The sequence below is a fragment of the Salvelinus fontinalis genome, chromosome 2, assembly GCF_029448725.1.
Source record: "Salvelinus fontinalis isolate EN_2023a chromosome 2, ASM2944872v1, whole genome shotgun sequence".
Taxonomy (NCBI): Eukaryota; Metazoa; Chordata; class Actinopteri; order Salmoniformes; family Salmonidae; genus Salvelinus; species Salvelinus fontinalis.
The window spans coordinates 57072966-57093543 of NC_074666.1; the positions used below are offsets into that span (position 1 = coordinate 57072966).

Sequence of the window (20578 nt, forward strand, 5' to 3'; positions counted from 1 at the left end):
ACCTCCGCAATCCGCCCTGGCATGCTGTCAATTAACTTCTGGACCACATCCTGACTGATGGCAGCCCATTCTTGCATAATCAATGCTTGGAGTTTGTCAGAATTTGTGGGGTTTTGTTTGTCCACCAGCCTCAATGGGATTATGGTATGGGGAGTTTCCTGGCCATGGACCCAAAATATCGATGTTTTGTTCCCCGAGCCACTTAGTTATCACTTTTGCCTTAAGGCAAGGTGCTCCATCATGCTGAAAAAGGCATTGTTCATCACAAAACTGTTCCTGGATGGTTGGGAGAATTTGCTCTCGGAAGATGTGTTGGTACCATTCTTTATTCATGGCTGTGTTTAGGCAAAATTCTGAGTGAGCCCACTACCCTTGGCTGAGAAGCAACCCCACACATGAATGGTCTCAGGACGCTTTACTGTTGGTAGCGCTCACCTTGTCTTCTCCGGACAAGCTTTTTCCTGATGCCCCAAACAATCGGAAAGGGGATTCATCAAAGAAAATGACTTTACCCCAGTCCTCAGCAGTCCAATCCCTGTTCCTTTTGCAGAATATCAGTCTGTCCCTGATGTTTTTCCTGGAGAGAAGTGGCTTCTTTGCTGCCCTTCTTGACACCAGGCCATCCTCCAAAAGTCTTCGCCTCACTGTGCGTGCAGATGCACTCACACCTGCCTGCTGCCATTCCTGAGCAAGCTCTGTACTGGTGGTGCCCCGATCCCGCAGCTGAATCAACTTTAGGAGACGGTCCTGGAGCTTGCTGGACTTTCTTGGGCGCCCTGAAGCCTTCTTCACAACAATTGAACCGCTCTCCTTGAAGTTCTTGATGATCCGATAAAAGGTTGATTTAGGTGCAATCTTACTGGCAGCAATATCCTTGCCTGTGAAGCCCTTTTTGTGGAAAGCAATGATGATGGCACGTGTTTCCTTGCAGGTAACTATGGTTGAGAGGAAGAACAATGATTCCAAGCACCACCCTCCTTTTGAAGCTTCCAGTCTGTTATTCAAACTCAATCAGCATGACAGAGTGATCTCCAGCCTTGTCCTCATCAACACTCACACCCGTGTTAACGAGAGAATCACTGACATGTCAGCTGATCTTTTTGTGGCAGGGCTGAAATGCAGTGGAAATGTTTTGGGGGAATTCAGTTCATTTGCATGGCAAAGAGGGACTTTGCAATTAATTGCAATTCATCTGATCACTCTTCATAACATTCTGGAGTATACGCAAATTGCCATCATACAAACTGAGGCAGCAGACTGAAAATGTATATGTGTGTCATTCTCAACTTTTGGCCACGACTGTACATTCCAATCAAGATCACGGGATATTTTACCTTTTTAGAATAAATAAGACACAGCAAGACGATGGATACAGCAAAATGCAGTATGATTAAGCCCTCAAATGTATTTTATGGGTGGAGACTTCTTACTCTGTTATAGAACATCGCCAACAGAGACGGACACACAATCAGTGATACAGAGTGGGGTGGTGATGTCAAAGAGAGAGGGAAGGGAGGGCAAGAGGACAATTCAAGGAGAGAGAGAGCAGACAGGATATCAGGAAGCCCAAAACCTCCTGACAGGAAACCAGTGACGTATTGGAAGGAACAAACAATCGTGCACATGCAAAGACACGCACACAGGAATCAAATAGGTCTACCCTTGACTGATTAAACAGTCACACCAGCAGCCAATAAGTGCATTAAGCCTCTAAAATAAACACAAGGCACAGTTCTCTCGTTTCAATACCCATTTTTATTATCATATCAACAAACTGCAGCAGTAACAAACAAAAAAAGCTGAGAAGTTAAAATGACATTGCAAGACACAGTCCAAGATGATAATTTAATGTGAAGATACAGTCCCTTCAGATTGTATAACTTAAGTAACAGGGCAGATGTTACAGTACTAGCACAGAAGCCAGAAAACCTCAGACTCCATGTGGACAACAGCACCTGCTTGGTCAGTTATTAAGGGTTACTGTAGCCGGATATAACATACACAAATTACAAATCAGAGGGGAGTCACAAATTAGCGAAAGTGTGCGTTTGTACTGGTGTTTCTAGCTCACTGGGCCCTCCTGGACATGAGCATTTCTCTGATGTTGTCCTCAGCATCCTTCACAGTGCGCTCCAGGTACGTCTTCTTTTGCTGTAGAGAGGACAAAAGGACAGATTCAGTCAACCACTCATTTAGCCATCATGACCTCAGAGGGATATTTTCCTTTTTCATTTCTGGAGATGGCAGATGTCTTCACAATACTGGGGAACACATGAAATCGATATATGTCTACACAAAGATACCTACATACAGAGACACATTCTAAATAGGATTTCCTGAAATTCAAGTGAAATCGATGGGCATACCATTTAAACCTTTCTGTACAAAGAGCTATCCAAATATCCACTTCTGGAGCCAGTTTCAATGAAAAGTTACTCTACGTGAAGTTCTAAATGCTGTAAGCAAAAGGCCACATGTGCCACGGACACCTGGCGAGCGAGTCGGAGAATGTGGCCATAAAGGGACTTACAGGACCTTTCACAGATAGTTTAGGATCAGTTTAGGATCAATTCAATACACAGCACTGACACTGCAATGCTATAGACCAGGCACATCATTTCTATTAATATGAATTTATAGGCCTACAGTTAGTCGAGTAATAATTAAGAGTGTTATTACTAGTCAGTCTTGCTCCACAGAATATATGGGCCTATAACAGAGAATAGGGGGATGTACACTACATGACCAAAAGTATATCGTCAAACATCTCATTCCAAAATCATGGGTATTGATGTGGAGTTGGTCCACCCTTTGCTGCTATAACAGCCTCCACACTTCTGGGAAGGCTTTCCACTAGATGTTGGAACATTGCTGCGGGGACTTCCTTCCATTCAGCCACAAGGGCATTAGTGAGATCGGGCACTGATGTTGGGTGATTGGGCTCGCAGTCGGGAGTTCAAATTCATTCCAATGGTGAACGATGAGGTTTTAGTGAGGGCTCAAGTTCTTCCACACCGATCTTGATAAACCATTTCTGTATGGACCTCACTTTGTGCACGGGGGCATTGTCATGCTGAAATAGGAAAGGGCCTTCCCCAAACTGTTGCTACAAAGTTGAAAGCACAGAATCATCTAGAATGTAATTGTACAGTGGCGAGAAAAAGTATGTTAACCCGTTAAATACCTGTATTTCTGCATAAATTGGTCAGAAAATTTGATCTGATCTTCAGCTAGGACACAACAAGACAAACAGTCTGCTTAAACGAATAAAACAAACAATTATACGTTTTCATGTCTTTATTGAACACACCATGTAAACATTCACAGCACAGGTTGTAAAAAGTATGTGAATCCTTGGATTTAATAACTGGTTGACCCTCGTTTGGCAGCAAGAACCTCAACCAAATGTTTCTGTAGTTGTGGTTCAGACCTGCACAACGTCAGGAGGAATTTTGGACCATTCCTCTTTACAAAACTGTTTCAGTTCAGCACAAGTCTTGGGATGTCTGGTGTGAACTGCTCTCTTTGAGGTCATGCCACAGCATCTCAATCGGGTTGAGGTCAGCACTCTGACTGGGCCACTCCAGAAGGCGTATTTTCTTCTGTTGGAGCCATTCTGTTGTTGATTTACTTCTGTGTTTTGGATCATTGTCCTGTTGCATCACCCATCTTCTGTTCAGCTTCAATTGGTGCACAGATAGCCTAACATTCTCCTGCAAATGTTTTGATAAACTTGGGAATTCATTTTTCCGTCGATGATAGCAAGCTGTCCAGGCCCTGAGGCAGCCCCAAACCATGATGCTCCCTCCACCATACTTTACAGTTGGGATGAGGTTTTGATGTTGGTGTGCTGTGCCTTTTTTTCTCAAATTTAGTTAAATCTGTCCACAGAATATTTGCCAGTAGTGCTGTGGAACATCCACGTGCAGTTTTGCAAACTTCAGACATGCAGCAATGTTTTTTTTGGACAGCAGTGGTTTCTTCCGTGGTGTCCTCCCATGAACACCATTCTTGTTTAGTATTTTACGTATCGTAGACTCGTCAACAGAGATGTTAGCATGTTTCAGAGATTTCTGTAAGGCTTTAGCTGACACTCTAGGATTCTTCTTAACCTCATTGAGCATTCTGCACTGTGCTCGTGCAGTCATCTTTGCAGGACGGCCACTCCTAGGGAGAGTAGCAACAGTTATGAAATTTCTCCATTTATAGACAATTTTTCTTACCGTGGACTGATGAACATCAAGGCGTTTAGAAATACTTTTGTAACCCTTTCCAGCTTTATGCAAGTCAACAATTCTTAATCTTAGGTCTTCTGAGATCTCTTTTGTTCAAGGCATGGCTCACATCAGGCAATGCTTCTTGTGATTAGCAAACTCAAATTTTGTGAGTGTTTTTTTAATAGGGCAAGGCAGCTCTAACCAACATCTCTAATCTTGTCTCATTGATTGGACTCCAGGTTAGCTGACTCCTGACTCCAATCAACTTTTGGATTAGCCATTAGCCTTTTCCAACCTATACTGTGAGTGTTAAAATTATGTATTCAATATAGACAAGAAAAATACAAAAATTTGTGTGTTAGTTTAAACACTGTTTGTCTATTGTTGTGAGTTAGATGAAGATCAGATCAAATTTGATGACCAATTTATGCAGACATCCAGGTAATTCCCTTCACCCGAACTAAGGTGCCCGAACCATGAAAAACAGCCCTAGACCATTATCCCTCCTTCACCAAACTTTACATTTGGCACTATGCATTGGGGCAGGTAGTGTTCTCCTGGCATCCGCCAAACCCAGATTTGTCTGTCGGACTGCCAGATGGTGAAGTGTGATTCATCACTACAGAGGACATTTCCACTGCTCCAGAGTCCAATGGCAGCGAGCTTTACACCACTCCAGCCGACGCTTGGCATTGTGCATGGTAATCTTAGGCTTGTGTATCAAACATCTCTGGAGAGACCTGAAAATAACTGTGCAGCGATGCTCCCCATCCAACCTGGCAGAGCTTGAGAGGATCTGCAGAGAAGAATGGGGGACACTCCAACATTTTTGCTTTATCATTATGGGGTATTTTGTACATCGATGATGGAAAAAAATCTATTTAATCAATTTTAGAATAACGCTGTAACAAAATATGGGAAAAGTTGAGGGGTCTGAATACTTTCCAAATGCACTGTAGTGTGTATAATTTTCCTTGTTAAAACACGTGCCCTCTCACCAGTGTGGAATGCAGGAAAAGTTGAGCCTTTTGTTTATTCACAGATTTATTTTACGGTCAAAAACGAACGTAGCCGAGTGACGAAGCCCAAGGGGCCATCCCATTAAACAAGAATCGTTAAGAACGCCCTATTGACCTCAAAACAGGCAGTGTCATGGAGTCAATATACCCTCATCTAATGTTGAGCTTATGGAATCAATGCTGGTCCTCTTGCATTTATGTGAGTGGCTGTCAGGTCAGTGAGTCTTGTTGTACAGTGCATGGATCCTCTCATGTATGCGATGACCAGCTCTGAGGACTTCAGCCAGGGCAACAATGACAAGGTAGAAAGACTGCACACAGACGGAACAACAAATAGACCCGTTGTCATGTTGGGTCCCTGCATCAGATGCAGAGGAAGCCTATTCTGAACTAATGCTGATGCACGCTTGATGTTATCGAAGTTTCTAACAAATGTCAACAGAACAATTCTGCCAATGATTACTTGACATTTACTAATGACTCATATCCCTATTTACTGTGCCTTAAGAACGTATTCATACGCCTTGACCTATTCAACATTTTGTTGTGTTTCAGCCTGAATTCAAAATAGATTAAATAGACTTGTTCTCTCACCCAAAACCACATAATGAAAAAGTGAAAACATATTTTTAGAAATTGTTGCAAAATGATTCAAAATGAAATACAGAAACATGTCATATATTTTTCTTTCATGAGACCATGCCCAAATCCCCATCATTCCCCTAAAGAGAAGACGGAGATACAGGGGGCGGAGGTCGCGGTGCTTTGTGAGAATTTGTTGGCGAGTGGGTAAACTGCAACTACCATCCGTCCTATTGGCCAACATGCAATTGCTGGAAACTGAACTGGATGTTCTATGATCAAGACTATCCTACCAACGGGACATTAAAAACTAATATTTTATGTTTTACCGAGTCGTGGCTGAACGAGGACATGGATAATATAGAGCAGGCTGGGTTTTCTGTGCATTAGCAGGACAGAGCAGCTACGTCTGGTAAGACGAGGGGCAGGGGTGCGTGTCTATTTGTCAATAACAACTGGTGTGCGATGTTAAATATTTAAGAAGTCTCGAGGTATTGCTCGCCTGAGGCCGAGTACCTCATGATAAACTGTAGACCACACTATCTATCAAGAGAGTTCTCATCTATATTATTCGTAGTCGTCTATTTACCACCACAAACCAATGCTGGCACTAGGACCGCTCTCAATGAGCTGTATAAGGCCAAAAGCAAACAAGAAAATGCTCATCCAAAAGAGGCACTACTGGTGGCCAGGGACTTTAATGCAGGCAAACTTAAATCCGTTTAACCTCATTTCTATCAGCATGTTAAATCTGCAACCAGAGGGGGGTAAAATAAACTTTAGACCACCTTTACTCCACACACAGAGACGCGTACAAAGCTCTCCCTTGCCCTCCATTTGGCAAATCTGACCATAACAAAACTAAAGAAGGAAGTACCAGTGACTTGCTCATAATGGAAGTGGTCAGATGAAGGGGGATGCTACGCTACAGGACTGGAATATGTTTCCGGGATTCATCCAATGGCATTGAGGAGCATACCACCTCAGTCACCGGCTTCATCAATGAGTGCATCGACGACGTCGTCCCCACAGTGACCGTACGGACATATCCCAACCAGAAGCCATGGATTACAGGCAACATCCGAACCAAGCTAAACGCTAAAGCTGCCGCTTCAAGGAGCTGGACACTAATCCGGACGCTTACAAGAAATCCCGCTATGCCCTCAGACGAACCATAAAAATAGGCAAAGCGTCAATACAGGACTAAGATTGAATCCTACTACACTGGTACTGACGCTCGTCGGATGTGGCAGGGATTGCAAACTACTACAGACTACAAAGGGAAACACAGCCGAGAGCTGCCCAGTGACGTGAGCATACCAGACGAGCTAAATGCCTTTTATGCTCGCTCGAGGCAAGCAACACTGAAGCATGCATGAGAGGACCAGCTGTTCCGGACAACTGTGTGATTACGCTCTCCATAGCCGATGTGAGCAAGACCTTTAAACAGGTCAACATTCACAAAGCTGCGGGGCCAGACTTATTACCAGGACGTGTACTCAAAGCATGCACGGACCAACTGGCAAGTGTCTTCACTGACATTTCCAACCTGTCCCTGGCCAAGTGTAATACCTACTTGTTTCAAGCAGACCACCATAGTCCCTGTGCCCAAGAAAGTGAAGGTAATCTGCCTAAATGACTACCGCCCCGTAGCACTCACGTCGGTAGCCATCAAGTGCTTTGAAAGGCTGGTCATGGCTCAAATCGACACCATCATCCCGGAAACCCTAGACCCATTTCAATTTGCATACCGCCCCAACACATCCACAGATGACATAATGTCAATTGTACTCCACTCTGCCCTTTCACACCTGGACAAAAGGAACACCTATGTGAGAATGCTGTTCATTGACTACAGCTCAGCGTTCAACACCATAGTGCCCTCAAAGCTCATCACTAAACTTAGGACCCTGGGACTAAACACCCTCTGGAACTGGATCCTGGACTTCCTGACAGAGGTGGTAAGGGTAGGCAGCAACACATCTGACTCGCTGATCCTCAACACGGGGGCCCCTCAGGGGTGCGTGCTTAGTCCCCTCCTATACACCCTGTTCACCCACGACTGCCTTGCCAAGCACGACTCCAACACCATCATTAAGTTTGCTGACGACACAACGGTGGTAGGTCAGATCACCAACAATGATGATACAGCCTATAGGGAAATGGTCAGAGACCTTGCAGTGTGGTGCCAGGATAACAACCTCTCCATCAATATGAGCAAGACAAAACGAGCTGATCGTGGACTACAGGAAAAGGAGGGCCAAACAGGCCCCCATTAACATCAACAGGGCTGAAGTGGAGCGGGTCGAGAGTTAAGTTCCTTGGTGTCCACATCACCAACAAACTATCAGAGTCCAAACACACCAATATAAATCATGAAGAGGGCACAACAACACCTTTTCCCCCCCAGGAGACTGAAAAGATTTGGCATGGGTCCCCAGATCCTCAAAAAGTTCTACAGCTGCACCATCGAGAGCATCCTGACCGATTGCATCACCGCCTGGTATGGCAACTGCATGGCATCTGACCACAAGGCCCAACAGAAGGTAGCGTGTACGGCCCAGTACATCACTGGGGCCAAGCTTCCTGCAATCAAGGACCTATATACTAGGCGATGTCTGAGGAAGGCCAAAAAAAGACTCCAGTCACTCAGGTCATAGACTGTTCTCTCTGCTACCGCACGGCAAGCGGTACCGGAGCGCCAAGTCCAGCTCCAAAAGGCTCCTTCAATTTCAAGCCATAAGACTGATGAACAATGAAATGGCCACTTGGACTATTTACATTGACCCCTCCCCATTTTTTTTTACACTGCTGCTACTCAATGTTTATTATCTATGCATAGTCACTTCACCTCTACCTACATGTACAAATTTCCTCGAGTAACCTGTACCCTTGCACATTGACTCGCTACCGGTATCCACTGTACATACCCTCGTTATTGTTGTTTTGTGTTACTTTTTACTTTAGTTTATTGAGTAAACTCCATTTCTTGATCTGCATTGTTGGTTAAGGGCTTGTAAGTAAGAATTTCTCTGTAAGGTCTAGACCTGTTGTATTCGGCGCATGTGACAAATACATTTTTATTTGATATCATTTACATAGGTATTCACACCCCTTTTCTATGAAACTCCAAATTGAGCTCAGGCGCATCCAATTTCCTTTGATCATCCTTGAAAATGTCACTACAACTTGGAGTCCACCTGTGGCCAATTAAATTGTTTGGAAATTATTTAGAAAGAAACACACCTGTCTATATAAGGTCCCACAGTTGACAGTACATGTCAGAGCAGAAACTATGCCAAGGAACTCTCTGTAGATCTCCGAGATATAATTGTGATGAGGCATAAAGCTGAGGAAGAATATAAATATGCTTTTCATCGGCAGGGACTGGGAGACTAATAAGGATAGAGGGAACAATGAATGGAGCCAAACGCAGGCAAATCCTTGATGAGAACCTGCTTTCAGAGTGCAAATGACATCCTGGGGTGAAGTTTTACATTCCCAAGTACCCCTTACTTTATTATTATGCATTGTACTGACTCTTGCACAGGCTCGATGTACACTCACTGGACTCTAACCACACACTCATACATACTGACACGCCAACACACACACGCATATTGTTGCCACACAGGTTCCTTCACACACGCTGCTGCTACTGTTTAATTATCTATGCATAGTCACTGTACCCCCTACCTACATGTACATATTACGTCAATTACATCAACTAACCCGTATCCCTGCACATTGACTCGGTACCGGTACCCCTTGTATGCAGCCTCGTTATTGGCAGTACTATTTTTCCTTAGTTTATTGAAAATCTGTGGAAAGTAGAGGTCGACCGATTATGATTTTTCAACGCCGATACTGATTATTGGAGGACCAAAAAAGCCGATACCGATTAAAATCGGCCGATTTTATTTGTAATAATGACAATTACAACAATAATGAATGAACACTAATTTTAACTTAATATAATACATCAATAAAATCAATTTAGCCTCATATAAATAATGAAACATGTTCAATTTGGTTTAAATAATGCAAAAACGCAAAAAAGTGCAATATGTCCCATGTAAGAAAGCTAACGTTTAAGTTCCTTGCTCTGAACATATGAAAGCTGGTGGTTCCTTTTAACATGAGTCTTCAATATTCCCAGGTAAGAAGTTTTAGGTTGTAGTTATTATAGGACTATTTCTCTCTATACGATTTGTATTTCATATACCTTTGACTATTGGATGTTCTTATAGGCACTTTAGTATTGCCAGTGTAACAGTATAGTTTCCATCCCTCTCCTCGCCGCTACCTGGGCTCGAACCAGGAACACCGACAACAGCCACCCTCGAAGCAGCGTTACCCATGCAGAGCAAGGGGAACAACTACTCCAAGTCTCAGAGCGAGTGATGTTTGAAACGCTATTAGCGCGCACCCCGCTAACTAGCTAGCCATTTCACATCGGTTACACCAGCCTAATCTCAGGAGTTGATAGGCTTGAATTCATGAACAGCAGAGCTGCTGGCAAAACGCACAAAAGTGCTGTTTGAATGAATGCTTACGAGCCTGCTGGTGCCCACCATCGCTCAGTCAGGCTGCTCGATCAAATCATATACTTAATTATAACATAATAACACACAGAAATACGAGCCTTAGGTCATTAATATGGTCGAATCCGGAAACTTTCATCTCGAAAACAAAACATTTATTCTTTCAGTGAAATACGGAACCGTTCTGTATTTTTCTAACGGGTGGCATCCATCAGTCTAAATATTCCTGTTACATTGCACAACCTTCAATGTTGTCATAATTACGTAAATTCTGGCAAATTTGTTCGCAATGAGCCAGGCGGCCCAAACTGTTGCATATACCCTGACTCTGCGTGCAATGAATATCACCTGGTTAATATTGCCCGCTAACCTGGATTTCTTTCAGCTAAATATGCAGGTTAAAAAATATATACTTCTGTGTATTGATTTTAAGAAAGGCATTGATGTTTATGGTTAGGTACACGTTGGAGCAACGACAGTCCTTTTTCTCGAATGCGCACTGCATCTATTACATGCAACGCAGGACACGCTAGATAAACTAGTAATATCATCAACCATGTGTAGTTATAACTAGTGATTATGATTGATTGTTTGTTATAAGATAAGTTTAATGCTAGCTAGCAACTTACCTTGGCTTCTTACTGCATTCACGTAACAGGCGGGCTCCTCCCGAGGCAGGTGGTTAGAGCGTTGGACTAGTTAACCGTAAGGTTGCAAGATTGAATCCCCGAGCTGACAAGGTAAAAATCTGTCGTTCTGCCCCTGAACAAGGCAGTTAACCCACCGTTCCTAGGCCGTCATTGAAAATAAGAATGTGTTAACTGACTTGCCTAGTTAAATAATGGTGTAATTTGATTTCCAATTGTTATGAAAACTTTAAATCGGCCCTAATTAAATCGGCCATTCCGATTAATCGGCCGACCTCTAGTGGAAAGACGTGATTGCTTAACAGAGCTTGAGAAAATCTGCAAGGAAGAATGGGAGAAAATCCCCAAATCCAGACGTGCAAATCTGATACAGACATACCCAAGTTGACTCATAGCTGTACTCGCCCCCAAAAGGTGTGACACGGTCGCCAGGTGTACAATGTTTCCTCCGACACATTGGTGCGGCTGGCTTCCGGGTTAAGCGAGCATTGTGTCAAGAAGCAGTGCAGCTTGGTTGGGTTGTGTTTCGGAGGACGAACAGCTCTCGACCTTCGCCTCTCCCGAGTCCGTACGGGAGTTGCAGCGATGAGACAAGACTAACTACCAATTGGATACCACGAAATTGGGGAGAAAAAGGAGTAAAATAAATCAATTAAGACCCAATGGGTTTTTTTAAATAAAAATTTGAATTCCGGCTATTAACAACAAAATGTGGAATAGGTCAAAGTGTATGAATAATTGCCGAAGGCGCTGTAAATACCTAAGGGCGTTCTATTTGATTTCAATCACTTTTTGATGGCACCCCTTTTGATTTGAACAAAAATGTCATACATATTTGCTCATTGTAAAAGTAGTTTTATATCATTTAAAAGCTTACAAACAAGGGTGTAAAAATGGTCTTCTTTTTACCTTTAAAATATATTTTTTTTAACTTTCTTAGGGTGTAGATTAGACCCTATTTTACATCACCCGAGGTGTTTGTGTTGTGCCTGCCACTGGTTGAGACACAGCACACTCTTGAATACAGACTGGGTGTCATTTCAAATCGTAGCAATAGAATTCATACAATGGACATATCCCCTCACACCACATCATTGAAATTTCAAAATAGTTCCACAAAGATTGCCACTGGTCCACCCACCATTGAATGTCTGTTCTACTATCGATGTTATTATGATTTCAACAGGTTTCCTATGGATGATTGACAGTATAATTTAAAACTGATATTCTCGTTCAAGTCAACATTCTCTGATGTGTGGACCTCCAACCATCTATGTGTTGCCAGTTAATTACTATTTCATTCCCATTTTAATACATTTATCAGCCAAAACATGGCACCCACGCTGTATTCAAGAGTATGTTGTGTCTCAACCGGTGGCGGGCACAACACAAACACCGCAGATTATGTAAAATAGGGTCTAAGCTACAACATATGCGTAAATGAAAAGAAGTTTTATAAATATAAAAAAAATATATATATATTTTAACAAATTGTTTACGAAACTATACAATAGTTTGCCAACTCTGTTTGTAAGCTTTTAAATTATATAAAACTCAACAGTTTGTCTTCTCCAGTGATGAAGAAATGGATGGTAGGGTATGCAAAACGAGTCAACTTTGAGCCCCTCTATCTCCCGAATGTTTTGGCATTCTGGTCTAAAAAGTTACTTTCTAACCACTTCTACCATGTGCAAATATGTATGGACATTTGTTAAAATCAAAATGGGTGCGGTCAAAAAGTGACTGAAATCAAATGGAATGACCCCAAAACAAACGTTTCCATTTCATATGGGGATGCAAATCACATTGGTCCTTTGAACATGAGGTTGCTGCTGAAGTGTTAAATGGCTTTGCAACCAACATCTCCCCATCCTCCCAAACCCCAGGGGTAATAATAAATCACCCCTTAATAACCCGTTCAAAAAGAGAAGAGCTATAACAGAGGGCGCTGACAGTTGTTTAAAAAGACATGTCATCACCCACCACAGACGAAGTACAATGACAGTCTGTACAGTGGCCAAAGCAGTGCCTCATTAACGTCATCGCTAGCGCAGTCATCACACATACCTGGGTATCACGAGGGGAAGCAGGCCCACTGGGATACTGATGACATCATGTAACCTCATAAATGACCAGTGGAACCCCTCCGAGATGAGTTCATGCACGGACACGAGATAACTTCCAGGCTGCATCTAAATACAGTGTGAATGGGTCCATTGGTGGCAACCCTAGGCTCCCGAGTGGCGCAGCGGTCTAAGGCACAGCATCTCAGTGCTGGAGGCGTCACTACAGACACCCTCGTTCCAATCCAGGCTGTATCACAACCGGCCGTGATTGGGAGTCCCATAGGGCAGCGAACAATTGGCCCAGCATTGGCCGGTGTAGGCCGTCATTGTAAATAATAATTTGTTCTTAAGTGACTTGCCTAGTTAAATAAAAAGGTTTAAATAAAACATTTAAATACATTATTTTTTTAAATACAAAAATGGGTCTCTGTACACAGGTGTGACAAGAATGAAATGACATCCCAAAGAGTAAAGTGACTCAGGGTCTGAGTTAAGGGTCATTCACTGACGGTGGGAAGCAGTTAGCGTTTACAAAACAGAGAGCATGTTTTTGGCAACAAACCCACCACGTATATTGAACAAAGAGGACTTTCCAAAAGTTCAAAAACATAAATGTGGTCTGCTATTTGCAGTCTTACAGCTGACAAGCAATTTGTTTTTGTAGCACCAGCCACACAGTAACCATGGGAAACAGAACAGATTAATGAAACAGAAAACGACTGGGAGGCGTTAGTTGGCAAAAAAGGAAAATAACATCTGTTTGACATGCCAGTTTTATTACGAGTGAGTGAGGCTATGACCACAATCCTGTACCATAAGAGGGAAACCCTGGGCATCGCTCCAGAGCCACGAGACATAGAGTTGACCAGGGGGATGTCATGGGCTTGTCTGGGATTACACCCCACAACTGGACAAGGCCACATTCAGACCCAGACAATCGAAGACCCTGGGCCAGAACCCAAACATACAGAGCTTTCAGAAAGTATTCACATGTTTACAAATTAACTAAAAATGAAAAGCTGAAATGTCTCGAGTCAATAAGTATTTAACCCCTTTGTTATGGCAAGCCTAAATACAGTGCATTCAGAAAGTATTCAGACCGGTTGACTTTTTCCGATTTTGTTGCGTTACAACCTTATTCGAAAACAGATTAAATTATATACAATTTCCCATCAATCTACACATAGTATCCAATAATGACAAAGCAAAAAGAGGTTTTTAGAAATTTTTGCAAAGGTATAAAATTGTTTTTAAAATGAAATACCTTATTTACATAAGTATTCAGACACTTCGCTATGACATGCAAAATTGAACTCAGGTGCATCCTGTTTCCATTGATCATCCTTGATGTTTCTAGGCACACACCTGTCTATATAAAGGCCCCACAGTTGACAGTGCATGTCAGAGCAAAAACCAAGCCATAAAGTCGAAGGAATTGTCCATATTGCTCCGAGACAGGATTGTGTCAAAGCACAAATCTGGGGAAGCATACCAAAACATTTCTGTTTCGGCTCAATTGTTTCGAGCGGGACCACCCAGGTCACCACAGAAGTTAGACTTCCCTTTGTTTGCATAGAACACAACCGCAGTAACTCCCTTTGATACACAAGGTCCAATGGAGCACCTGACAACATCCCTTCCCTGAAATATACAGTTATATTCAACTTTGCACTTATGTTACATTGAAGAGTAGAAAGGTGCCTATTGATTCAAACTAACTGCTGATTGATATAACAAAGGGATATCTCACTGAACACAATGCTCGTTTCCACAAGGACGGAACTAGGAACTGCTCTTCTGATTGAATGCAGACAAAAGACCACAGTGAGAAACATTAGTTAAAAAAATTTGAAAATCCAGCGGGCAGCATTCTTTGTGACCAATATTTCCTATCATACAGGGTGGTGTATGGGAGTTTTGTCCTTGACTGGTCAGGCTGGAAAGTCATTCTGACATGATACATCTCAAGCCACAGGTTCAATCAAGGTCTTTGACACTAGTTGTCGGGGTAATAAACTCCATGTTATTTGCATTTCTACGGACTTCAGAAGTAGAGAAATAGGAGTGAAACCCCAACTCAACACCCACGAAAAGCTATTTGTGTCTGCTAAAACTTGAGTCAGGAACAGTTCGCGGAGTTCCACTTAAAGATGCTACAGAGAAGGTGTGGGAGTGTTTATGTCTCTTTCTATATCTAAACACATAGGGGAGAAAATTCCATGCTTGCTGCGCTAAAGAGGTGGTTTTCTCAGTCAATTCCGTCATGGCCTGATAACCCAGTGTCACTGTCAAGTTGCTTAAAATAGACACAGGGCCATTCACACAGCCACCGACTTCATAAGGGAACACATTTGTATATTTTAGAAGTGAATAATATATTATTTGCACCATTTGTATTTGGCAAGCATGAGATGCCTGTTTTTTCAGATATCTGTTTCAACCCGATATAAAAATGCCCTTAAGCCATCATTCATTTGGTCTCAAATATGAATAGCATACATGGTACAGAAAATGCTACAGGCTATATTGGAGACTGCAGAGAGAAAACAAATATCAGTTTCAGATTTTTTTTAAAGAGCGGCTGTGGAAGGAATGCAAGAACTGGTTTTAGGGCGCACACAGTGTATTGACTACAACATCTACAGTAGGGTTTGGGTAAATTCAGAAAGTGACTGGAAATTCAATTCATGAGTTGCATTTCAATTCACTTCCTTAACTAAGGGAATATAAAAGTGAATTGATCCCCAAAACTGATCTACAGGAAGTCTTAAGCTAAGTGGGAAAGATGTCGAGGACTGAACCTTTGAAATGTTCAAAACTGCCTGGATCCATATGCACACATAGGCGGCAGGTAGCCTAGCGGTTAGAACGTTGGGCCAGTAACCGAAAGGTTCGTGGATCAAATCCCCGAGCTGACAAGATAAAAATCTGTCGTTCTGCCCCTGAACAAGGCAGTTAACCCACTGTTCCTAGGCCATCATTGTAAATAAGATTTTGCTCTTAACTGACTTGAATAGTTAAATAAAATGTAAAATCTCTGCCAATATTACTGCATACCTCAAGCTCCTTAATTTTCTCATCTGCTGTCTTCTGTTTGTAAGTCAGCTGTGTGTTGATATCTTCTTTAGACTGCAAGATGAACCTGAGAGAGCGAGAGACAGAGAGGAGAGCATGAAGTCAGTGTGTGCGGTGTCTCAAAACCCCAACCCTAGGCAATAGCAGAGGCTAGGGTCTGGTTTGTTTCAATGACGGACTCTTAGCATAGAGCAGGGGTCTCCAACAGGTCAATCGCAAGCTACCAGTAGCTCGCCAAACAACTCAGAAAGTACATGCAATATTTCATGTTTTCTACTGCAAACTGTCATAAACAAATCACAAGTATCAGACACCACAAGCTCCCAGCTACTATCTAATCAATGCAACATTGACATTATCCCACACCTGGTTAAACACTATTGGCGTAAAAAGCCAAACATAACACAATATCTGCCAATTAATTTCCAGCAATATAGCCTGTCTGTGTGGTGCATGCGTTTCTCTATCACTCTGTGTGTGTAACAGAAATACTTTCCCCAAAACCTTTTCAAATAAATATTAAGTGCAAAGTAGGCTTACCTGGCAGAAGTATATCATGAGTATCTACTATGTTTTTTGCTAAGTGACATGAAATGAGCAGCAGACGTACAGAACCATTGCTAGACCGGCACATTTCTCACTCGCTAGATGCACAATTAAAAAGGCCCAGATGCGTAATTACACACACAATTAATTTTTTGTTTTCTTCAAGACCAAAAAAAAAATGATATAAAGAAAATGTATTTCAGTAGAACAGATTTTTTTTATTATATATATATATATATATGTATCTCAAAAAAATAAAGGGAACACTTAAACAACACAATGTAACTCCAAGTCAATCACACTTCTGTGAAATCAAATTGTCCACTTAGGAAGCAACACTGATTGACAATAAATTTCACATGCTGTTGTGCAAATGGAATAGACAAAAGGTGGAAATTATAGGCAATTAGCAAGACACCCCCCAAAACAGGAGTGATTCTGCAGGTGGTGACCACAGACCACTTCTCAGTTCCTATGCTTCCTGGCTGATGTTTTAGTCACTTTTGAATGCTGGCGGTGCTCTCACTCTAGTGGTAGCATGAGACGGAGTCTACAACCCACACAAGTGGCTCAGGTAGTGCAGTTCATCCAGGATGGCACATCAATGCGAACTGTGGCAAAAAGGTTTGCTGTGTCTGTCAGCGTAGTGTCCAGAGCATGGAGGCGCTACCAGGAGACAGGCCAGTACATCAGGAGACGTGGAGGAGGCCAACAACCCAGCAGCAGGACTGCTATCTCCGCCTTTGTGCAAGGAGGTGCACTGCCAGAGCCCTGCAAAATGACCTCCAGCAGGCCACAAATGTGCATGTGTCAGCATATGGTGTCACAAGGGGTCTGAGGATCTCATCTCGGTACCTAATGGCAGTCAGGCTACCTCTGGCGAGCACATGGAGGGTTGTGCGGCCCCACAAAGAAATGCCACCCCACACCATGACTGACCCGTCGCCAAACCGGTCATGCTGGAGGATGTTGCAGGCAGCAGAACGTTCTCCACGGCGTCTCCAGACTGTCACATGTGCTCATGTGCTCAGTGTGAACCTGCTTTCATCTGTGAAGAGCACAGGGCGCCAGTGGCGAATTTGCCAATCTTGGTGTTCTCTGGAAAATGCCAAACGTCCTGCACGGTGTTGGGCTGTAAGCACAACCCCCACCTGTGGACGTCGGGCCCTCATACCACCCTCATGGAGTCTTTTTCTGACCGTTTGAGCAGACACATGCACATTTGTGGCTTGCTGGAGGTCATTTTGCAGGGTGCTGGCAGTGCACCTCCTTGCACTAAGGCGGAGGTACCGATCCTGCTGCTGGGTTGTTGCCCTCCTACGGCCTCCTCCACGTCTCCTGATGTACTGGCCTGTCTCCTGGTAGCGCCTGCATGCTCTGGACACTACGCTGACAGACACAGCAAACCTTTTTGCCACAGTTCGCATTGATGTGCCATCCTGGATGAACTGCACTACCTGAGCCACTTGTGTGGGTTGTAGACTCCGTCTCATGCTACCACTAGAGTGAGAGCACCGCCAGCATTCAAAAGTGACCAAAACATCAGCCAGGAAGCATAGGAACTGAGAAGTGGTCTGTGGTCACCACCTGCAGAATCACTCCTGTTTTGGGGGGTGTCTTGCTAATTGCCTATAATTTCCACCTTTTGTCTATTCCATTTGCACAACAGCATGTGAAATTTATTGTCAATCAGTGTTGCTTCCTAAGTGGACAGTTTGATTTCACAGAAGTGTGATTGACTTGGAGTTACATTGTGTTGTTTAAGTGTTCCCTTTATTTTTTTGAGCAGTATATATATATATATATAGTTTTATATATAAAACTATATATAAAAATAAAAAAAATCTGTTCATCTGAAATACATTTTCTTTATATCATGTTTCTTTAGAACTGACTAAAATAAACAATGGATTTATGGTGATGGTGTATATTTGGCATGACGGTGGTCTTTTGCGTGACAATAACTAGCTGACAATTTCATGCCCGCCACAGCCCTAGTTGGGGGTCGCAAGAATTTTCAGATATGAAAATGGGGTCGTGGGCAAAAAAAGTTTGGGAACCCCTGCATTAGAGTATATGACAAGATAAACAGTCATCTACAACAGTGGTTCGCAAACTGTGGTGCTTGCCCCCTATAATTGCAAGAAAATATACGTTTTAAAACTGCAAAATGTGTAGAATGGAAGGAAATCAGATTTTAACCTCCAAAATTCTCTCCACCACCAAGAGTGATTTGAACAGTTTGTGTCATAACCAGTGCTTGTCACCATTGAAATAGACGTGGTGAAAGCATGCAGGGGTGGCAGGAAGTTCCCCAATGCTGGAAGGGGGGGCCCCCATTATAACAATAAAAATATATAACATTTAATGTCATTGCTCATAACTATTTATAACTACTTATGACAAATGTTACATATATGTATCTGTTATAATTCATATAAAAGGCTACATGAATACATACATAAGGATTACCTATGTTTCTTCATGGGAAGTGTTCTATTAGTGAAAACCAATAGTCAACGGCCAGAGAATACTACTCACATGCGTCCTACTCCTTCATACATGCGGGTGTAGTCTGGTAGGGTTTTGATTTCTGCATGTGTCAGGTTGGCATGTTTCTTCATGCGAGTGAGCTGGTCGATCTGAAGATCTGCCAGTTTCGCCTTTTGTTGTGTGTCAATCATTTTCGATTGCAGCTCTGCAAAGGCCTGCATGAACAAATAAGACAGCATTATTTCAAACATCAAAAATCAGACCTGAGTTTCTATACAAGACATATTTGAAATCGCTTGAACAATTGCTTTAGGCTGCCTGCAGTGCTCAGTGGGTGGGGTTTACACGTTTAGGACGTTTCTATTGCAACAGACAAGCTCAAGACTAGCATAGTTTTAATAAGTATTTGAAATTATAGCAAATAGTGAACCTAGGTCTGGTCAAAATGATCCCATTGTCCTATCACTGAGGAACCAGCTCTGCTCATTGTAGCTAGCGTTAGTTAGCAGGCTAGCTATAATAGCCTTGTGCTTTGACTTGTTTTAGTTGAGTTTGACTAGCTAGGTCTAATATTAGCTGATGAAAATGTAAGTGATGACTAATCGTGTCAAATCTTTCATCTAGCTAGTATCTACACACTGTTGCTAGATAACTAACCCAACTGCCACGAGCTAGCTAGCTAACTGACAGTGCATGAATTCAGAAACTAACGTTGGCTAGCAAGCTAACGTTAGCGCACACGCCATGCAGCATGACTCAATCACATCTTAACGCTTTGTTATAAATAACACATTTTTGAAAACTGTTGAAACGTCTCCCCGTTACACTTAACTTATTCGACCATTGTATTTGATAGAAAGAATGAAAAGAGGATTAAATGATTTACCTTCTTCAGCTCTAAATCTATGGGGGCCGCCATGTTGAACACGAGAACGTAGCAACGAACCACGCCCATAAAAGTAGCCGACAGTTTCTGCCTTGTTCAGCCGGCCCAGAGATGTACTTTTACCATGCATCATTTTATTTGACAGATGGATGGCTGAAAAACATTTGGTTTAATGATTATGGCTGGTATAATGTCATATTTTGCCAGCATCATCAAAGCTGTAATACATGTTCTCTGTATGTGAGAGTACTATGGCCTCTGCCTTGAAGTCTATAACTTTATGGCACATATGGTAGTGAATCAAATAAAATATTATTGGTCACATATTTATTTAGCGGATGTTATTGCGGGTGTAGCGAAATTATTATGTTCCTTGCTCCAACTATGCAGTAATATCTAGCAATACAAGCAAATCTAAAAAGTAAAATAATGGAATTAATTCAAATGTAAATATTAGGATGAGCCAGAATATAAATAGAGTGCAACACTTTTTCCACATTTTC

At 42.5% G+C, this 20578-nt stretch overlaps 1 protein-coding gene across 1 annotated transcript; it reads right to left on the reverse strand.

Annotated features, from left to right (window-relative positions):
- Positions 1-1732: 1732 nt before the first annotated feature.
- On the reverse strand, positions 1733-20184 carry pfdn1 (prefoldin subunit 1). The gene is made up of 4 exons (XM_055879682.1): positions 20076-20184; positions 19238-19404; positions 16133-16217; positions 1733-2151 (listed from the first exon to the last, which is right to left on the reverse strand). The coding sequence occupies exons 1-4, from the start codon at positions 20142-20144 to the stop codon at positions 2068-2070; spliced, it is 405 nt and encodes a 134-aa protein (XP_055735657.1). The 5' UTR covers positions 20145-20184; the 3' UTR covers positions 1733-2067.
- Between the last annotated feature and the right edge of the window lie 394 nt (positions 20185-20578).

Excerpts from the sequence above, each read along its gene's own strand:
- pfdn1 (XM_055879682.1), bottom strand. The coding sequence starts at position 20,144 with ATGGGCGTGGTTCGTTGCTACGTTCTCGTGTTCAACATGGCGGCCCCC. Across the intron at positions 16,218-19,237 it reads TATGAAGGAGTAGGACGCAT|GTTCATCTTGCAGTCTAAAG; the intron begins GTGAGTAGTATT and ends TCGCTCTCTCAG. Across the intron at positions 2,152-16,132 it reads AGAAAATTAAGGAGCTTGAG|CAAAAGAAGACGTACCTGGA; the intron begins GTATGCAGTAAT and ends TCCTCTCTACAG.